At 46.3% G+C, this 6,998-nt stretch overlaps 1 protein-coding gene across 2 annotated transcripts; it reads left to right on the forward strand.

The window, feature by feature from the left end:
* Positions 1-291: 291 nt before the first annotated feature.
* Positions 292-6,639, forward strand: PDCD5 (programmed cell death 5). Of its 2 annotated transcripts, XM_003816209.5 has the most exons (6): positions 292-559; positions 1,402-1,439; positions 4,157-4,218; positions 5,024-5,115; positions 6,072-6,143; positions 6,467-6,639. In XM_003816209.5, the coding sequence occupies exons 1-6, from the start codon at positions 494-496 to the stop codon at positions 6,512-6,514; spliced, it is 378 nt and encodes a 125-aa protein (XP_003816257.1). In that variant the 5' UTR covers positions 292-493; the 3' UTR covers positions 6,515-6,639. The 2 variants fall into 2 exon arrangements, with proteins under 2 accessions (XP_003816257.1, XP_008967514.1); XM_008969266.6 differs by having other exon boundaries at positions 362-559; positions 5,024-6,639.
* The last annotated feature ends 359 nt before the right edge of the window (positions 6,640-6,998 follow it).

Below are 6,998 nucleotides of genomic sequence, written 5' to 3' on the forward strand. Positions count from 1 at the left end.
GTGTGCACCGAGGAGCCGGGCAGCCACCGCCACGATCCAGCTTTAGGACATTTCCATCACCCCACTCAGCCTTCCTGCGCCCCTGGTTCCTCATCTATAAATAGAGATAATATACGCCTAACCCTCTAGGTCACCAGCACATTGCACCCATAATTATTATACTTGTTGATGCCACACTTTCAGGTTTTAACCTTTCCAAAGCGCAGCCCCGCCCTAGCGCAGCCCAAGTCCCTGCACGCAGAGGCGCCGATCACGGGTGGGAGGTGGATCCCGGAGGCCCCGCCCCAGGCCCCGCCCCTCCGTGCGCCCAAGCTCGACCGCCTGAAATCGGGGAATCGGGCCTCTCCTGGCGCCCTGGCAGCGGCGCGGGGCGTGGCTCCGGGCTGGATTGGTGACGCCTGGGCCCCGCGGGCGCCTGCGCAGTGGTCAAGGCCGCGCTCGCGCCGAGGGGCTGCGAGAGTGACCGCGGCTGCTCTAGCGCTGACGCCGAGCCATGGCGGACGAGGAGCTTGAGGCGCTGAGGAGACAGAGGCTGGCCGAGCTGCAGGCCAAACACGGGGTGAGCGCACCAGCCCCCGCCAGGCCTGGCCCCCGCGGGGCGCCGCCCTCGCCCGGAGTGTAGGGCGCGCCTCCCCGGGGCCCCGGTCCCCTGCCCTGGCGGCCTCGTGGCCGGCTCAGAGGTGGCCTCGTCGCTTTCCTCGTCGCGAGGGGCCCAGGAGGCTGGCGGCGGGGGCCGCCACGTGCGGGACCTGCCCTGGCGTTGGGGTGTGGGGTCCCCTAGCCTGGAGCCGGCTCGTCCTGGCGGGCCTGGATCCAAGCACAATCTCAGCTTTTGGAGCCAGCAGCCGGACCGAATTCAGTTTTTCCGGAGTTCGGTTGTTATGACCCAAGTTTAGCCGACAGGTATTGAGGGTCCGCTGTGTTCCCGGTGCTGAGAGCGCGGCAGGGTCGGAGGAACGCTTGCCCCGCCGGGATGACAGGAGGGGCCGCCTGGGAAGCTTGGATGGACCACACGCCCGGAGAGGCGTTTCTGATAAGGGACCGGGACCTTAGGGACGGAGGGCGCAGTCTTTGAGTTATCGTTGTCCCTAATACCGAGGCCCGTTTTATTTTCCAGAAATTATTCCTACATGTGAAACACGGTTTCGTAATACAGGGATTCCCCTCCCCAGGGTGCTCTGTATTCCAAAGCCTTCTGTGAGGTTGTGGTTTTAGACGTTCATCAAAACGTTGTAAGTGGGAACTAGTTCGTTGATTTCTGTGAGGCCCAGTTTCTTATTTGGGGAGTCGTTTCTACCACTGCAAGAGACTGTTATGTATAGGAAACAACAGAACCGTTCCTTTTTCCCGCCCCCCCCGCCCCGTGACATTTCTCTATTAAATTTAATTTTTTTTTTCCAGGATCCTGGTGATGCGGCCCAACAGGAAGCAAAGCACAGGTATGGGCTGGAAACGTGAACTTTTTGAAGGGTGGTTTCACCAAATGGATTTCTTTTGCTGTAGTTATTTTAAGCAGGTGTGTGACTCAGATTTTTTTGTTTTGCTGGAATGGTGATTTGGCCAAAATCATCCGCAGGGTATCTTCATTATTGTTAAATAAACACGTGTGCAGCTCCACATCAGACCTTGTATTGCAATTACTGGTTGATGTTTCTCTGCTACAATGTGAGTACCTTAAAAATGAGCCTGATAATAGGCAGCTGTGGCAGTTTCCTCGGCTGTGGGGGTGACATGAGTCCGGTGCCTCACTTAGTAAGTGCTCAATAAGTGTTAACTGGTAAGCTATTCTGATTGTTTTATCCCAACACAGCGCACAGCACCTGAGACAGATGCAGGTAATTGATTCGGTGGCAGGTTTATTGAATGAGTATGTGATTACCCTATCATGCTATCATTTTCTAAAAATTGTGGTTAAATAAAATTTCACCACAACCATTTTTAAGTGTGCTCTTCAGTAGTGTTCACACTCTAGAATGTTTTCATCTTGCAAAACTGAAACCTTTAGCTACTGGACAATTCTCTATTTCCCCTTCCTCACCTTCTTACTCCTCCTCTCCAGCAAATATTTATAGAGCACCTGCTCTGGGTCAGGCACTGTGCTGGGTCTACAGAAATAGGAGGGGAGGGTTCGGGAGAAGACAGATGGTGAGAAGTATCTGGAGTAGTGATAGGAAGTAAAACGACGCAAATTTCATTGATTTCTGCCGTGTACATCTTTTCATTGTCACATACATGAAATCAGGATGCCTTTAAAACGGATTGCTCTTGCCCCAGATTCTTCCAGAGGGGATTTGCTTTTGACTCTGCCATCACTTGAGTACATTTCTGAGACCATTGAAAGTTAAATTCTCTGCTTGAGGTTTTCCCCTGCCTCCTGCCTAGTAGTGTGAATTCAGACAGCAACCCTGTAAGACTGAACTTTTTTCTTCTTTACGTCAGGGCCAGGTGCATGCAAGCTTTTGTACTGCCCCTTACTGTATGGCATATTTATTTCTTCTTTACTTTGTACTGAGAATGTTGCTCTTTGATACCCCAGTGGTGGGATCAGAACTCACTGCAGCCTCAAACTCCTGCTGGGCTCAAGTGATCCTCCCACCTCAGCCTCCTGAGGAGCTGAGACGACAGGCGTGCACCACCATGCCTGGCTAATTTTTTTAAACTTTTTTTTTTTTTTAATAGCCTCGCTATATCACCCAGGCTGGTCTCAAACTCCTGGCTTCAAGTGATCCTCCCACCTTGGCCTCCCGAGAAACCCCAGTTTTGAATGGAGATCTCTATTAGACCTCTCATTTTAGGGTTTTTCATTTTTAGAGATACGTAAAACTATGGTGTATCTTAGAATTGATGGCATCTTAGGGTTCTGTGATATAATAGTTTGTGGCAGGCCAGGTGTGGTGACTGAAGCCTGTAGACCCAGCTACTCAGGAGGCCGAGGTGGAAGAATCACTTGAGCACCGGAGCTTGAGCTGATCATAGCTGCAGTGAGCTGTGATTGCACCACTGTACTCCAGCATGAACAACAGAGAGACCCCATCTTTTTTTGTTGTTGTTGAGATGGAGTCTCGCTCCATCACCCAGGCTGGAGTGCAGTGGCACAATCTTGGCTCACTGTAACCTCTGCCTCTGAGCTTCAAGCGATTCTCCTGCCTCTGCCTCCCAAGTAGCTGGGATTACAGGCACCCGCCACCATGCCCGGCTAATTTTTGTATTTTTAGTAGAGACGGGGTTTCACCATGTTGGCCAGGCTGGTCTCAAACTCCTGACCTCAAGTGATCCACCCACCTTGGCCTCCCAAAGTGCTGAGATTACAGGCATGAGCCACCATGCCCGGCCTAGACCCCATCTCTTAAAGTTTGTGGCAGGGCTGCAGTACTCAAACCATAAAGAAGCGGCCTATGGAAATGAGCTTTAAGCCACGTTCCATGAACCCAAGGGCCTCTGAGCTGGGAGTGGATAGTGGGCACAGCCAGCCCCAGCTCTCCCTCTCAGTTGAGCCAAAGCATCTGTGCTCATTTGTTTTTAGATTTCTTAAAGGATTTCATTTGAAAGAAAAAAGAAACTTACAAGTCCATGAGACCACTGTCCTGTGAACGTGCACTACTTTCTATTTGGGTAGGTAGGAAGAAGTGAGGATAGTTGCAAAGTTATAATTTCATTCCCCTTCCCCACCCAGAAAAACAGAACTGAGAGTCTTAAAACATGGAATCTGGCTGTAGCTTGGCCACAGTTACCTATGTCTCTTTAGCATAGCCTCCTGGATCTCAGCTTTATCTCTAAGAAAATGATATAGATTAGTCACATGGTCCTTCTAATTGCCTGAAATCCCACTATAAATTTCTAGCACCTGTCACGCAATAGGTACTTAAGAAATGTTGGTGATGGTGTTTGAACTGAGGCTCCACTCTGATGAAAACTGAAAAGCTCACCTTCCAGCCTGGTAGGTTGTCACCTGTGTAATATAAAGCTGGTTCTTTGAGGGCAAAAGGGGATTCTACTTGAATGTAGCTGCAGCCTTATGTACAGCAACTACCATAACACAGTGTGTATACCGCAGGCCCCATGTGGAGACACATACTGGATGGGTTCTTTCTCGTATGTTACATGGGAATGCCGACAGCTCTGTTTTAATTGTGTTTGACCTATGTTTTTGTTGTAGGGAAGCAGAAATGAGAAACAGTATCTTAGCTCAAGTTCTGGATCAGTCGGCCCGGGCCAGGTGTAAGCATCTTTGATTTCATTTCCATAAAGTTAGCTTGAGTTAGTTGAATGGGGTGATTAGATACCATTATTGCTATCACTAGATGAAATATTTGCTTAGGCTGAAAACACTTGAGATGTGTAAGAAGTGTGAAGTTTATAAACCTAGAGAACTGTACTTTAATCCCTAGTAAAAGTACCAGGTCACTTCTCTTACCAAGATGTTCTCCAGGTGCGTATTAGGTAAGATTTATAGGAAACAACTCATAGGGCCAATCACAAAATGTTGCTGGTAGATGACATTTTGTGTCAACTGGTGATGGGGACTGGGGATGGGGGACTTAGGGGCTTTTTGTATGTATTGTCAGTTTTAGTGTATATTCAGAGTTGTTCATCATAAAAACCAAAACCTGTAGAAAGAAAAAATGAGACAATCAGAATGAACTGGTATTTTCTGTATTTTAACTGGAAGCCCAGTTTGAGTGTAGAAAAGGCGGCCACAGGTGGATCACCACCATTATGGGTAATAGATAAACCGCTTTCCAGAGGGCAGTCATATATTTTAAGAAACAGGAAGCATGGTGCTTAGAATCTGAGAACCCAACTTTAATCTTGGCTGGGCCACTACCCCCACGTGCCCATGTGGAGATTGGCATGGCTGAACTTCAGTTTTCTCATTTTTAAGAGGAGTAACAGTACTGTCTTGCCCTACACTGAGAGACAAGCTTGTGAAGTGCTTTGGAAAGGTCAATGCGTAGTTTTAAGGTATAACATAAGTGCATTTGATTTTAATGGCTTGTTTGCATATGTATTTTTTTCTTTTTAGTAAGTAACTTAGCACTTGTAAAGCCTGAAAAAACTAAAGCAGTAGAGAATTACCTTATACAGATGGCAAGATATGGACAACTAAGTGAGAAGGTAAGCTTAGACAGCCTTGAGGAACTTTACTGTTACCTGCTTTATCAAAACATGGCTTCAAAAGGTCAGCTGCATCTTCACTGGATTACAGAATTCTTGCTGACTCTTAGAAGAAATTGTTGGAGAGAATAGTCATACCTACTTTAAAAGAGAATAAATTGCCTTTCCTAAATTCCTCTGCTTCGCTCCTTTCCTGGCGTTGCTCTGGAACCTTGTTGGTGTCTGCGACCCAATGACTGTTAGGGTCAGCTAGCTTCAATTGCCCCTGCACTGGAAGCAAGGTTTGTCAGTAACACCAATTAAAATACTACCAGTGTAAGTAGAAGGTCTGTTTTGCAGATGAGAAGGTGCTAAGATGCCTTGCTTATGTTCTCTATGTTGCTGTAATACCATGAGGGGTATGTTCTGGCAAACCTGGCCTTTGAGATCAAGACGAACCCCACCTGCCCTAAGAAGCCCTCTGCCACCACCACAGCCTACCTGAATTGGTCCTGTCCCCTAAACCCCTCACACTGAGAACTGCTTGTGTGGGAGAGAGCTGGTTGGGTTGATCTTTTCCGAGTATGACTTACCTCCTTCAAGGGAATGTTTAAGCTTCTCGGGCAGAAGTGGTGTGTCTATTCCTGACACCAAACACAGTGGTATATGTGGTTGTCACACTCAGCTAGTGATGATAAAGGTGTTCTTAAATATGTTAGCTTTCAGTTTTCCTGAGGAAGCGATTTTATGGATACTTCCCCCTCCTTCTCAAGTGAGGAATAGCAGAGCAAATTTTATTTGGAACTTAAACCAATAGTTATAACCAATAGTTTCAACCTCCTGCCTCACCACTCCTTCCCTCCTGAGCTCTTTCCCCACACCTCAAAAAGAGTACAAAGTGATTCCATCTGCAGAGGTAAATTCTTTGTTTAAAAAAGTACTGTTTTTCTTTCTTTTATCTTTTCTGGTTCTCCTAGGTATCAGAACAAGGTTTAATAGAAATCCTTAAAAAAGTAAGCCAACAAACAGAAAAGACAACAACAGTGAAAGTAAGTGTCCCCAGATGCTCGTGGCAAATGAAAAGATGGATACTTTAAAGATTAATGTTGAATATACATCTACCACACATATTTTTCAGCCCAGAGACATTTTCCTTTTGTCAAACACGTGAAAGTTTGGGGAGAAAGGCTGAATCTGTTGGGGGAGGGTTCTAATTTTTATAGGCTCTTGACTCCATTCCCACCCTTTTAGTTCACGCTAAGTTGCTTTAAAGACACAAATGTCTTGCTAAAATTGGTAGAAATCCTTTCTCGGAAAATCTGAGTTACGCTTTATTAGAAATGTTCTGACACTCATTTAATTTTCCTCCCAGTTTAACAGAAGAAAAGTAATGGACTCTGATGAAGATGACGATTATTGAACTACAAGTGCTCACAGACTAGAACTTAACGGAACAAGTCTAGGACAGAAGTTAAGATCTGATTATTTACTTTGTTTATTGTCTATATGCCTTTTAAAAAAATAAACTTGTTATGCAAAATAAAACATTTGGATAAGTTGTTTTAGTATCATAGCCAAGTGGCCAGATCTGTGTTTTGAATTTTTCCCCTTCCTACCAAAAGCTTTTTTTTTTTAAATTTTTATTATTATACTTTAAGTTTTAGGGTACATGTGCACAATGTGCAGGTTAGTTACATATGCATACATGTGCCATGCTGGTGTGCTGCACCCACTAACTCGTCATCTAGCATTAGGTATATCTCCCAATGCTATCCCTCCCCCCTCCCCCCACCCCACAAGAGTCGCCAGAGTGTGATGTTCCCCTTCCTGTGTCCATGTGTTCTCATTGTTCAGTTCCCACCTATGAGTGAGAATATGCGGTGTTTGGTTTTTTGTTCTTGCAA

This window comes from Pan paniscus, chromosome 20 (assembly GCF_029289425.2).
Source record: "Pan paniscus chromosome 20, NHGRI_mPanPan1-v2.0_pri, whole genome shotgun sequence".
NCBI classification, from domain to species: Eukaryota; Metazoa; Chordata; class Mammalia; order Primates; family Hominidae; genus Pan; species Pan paniscus.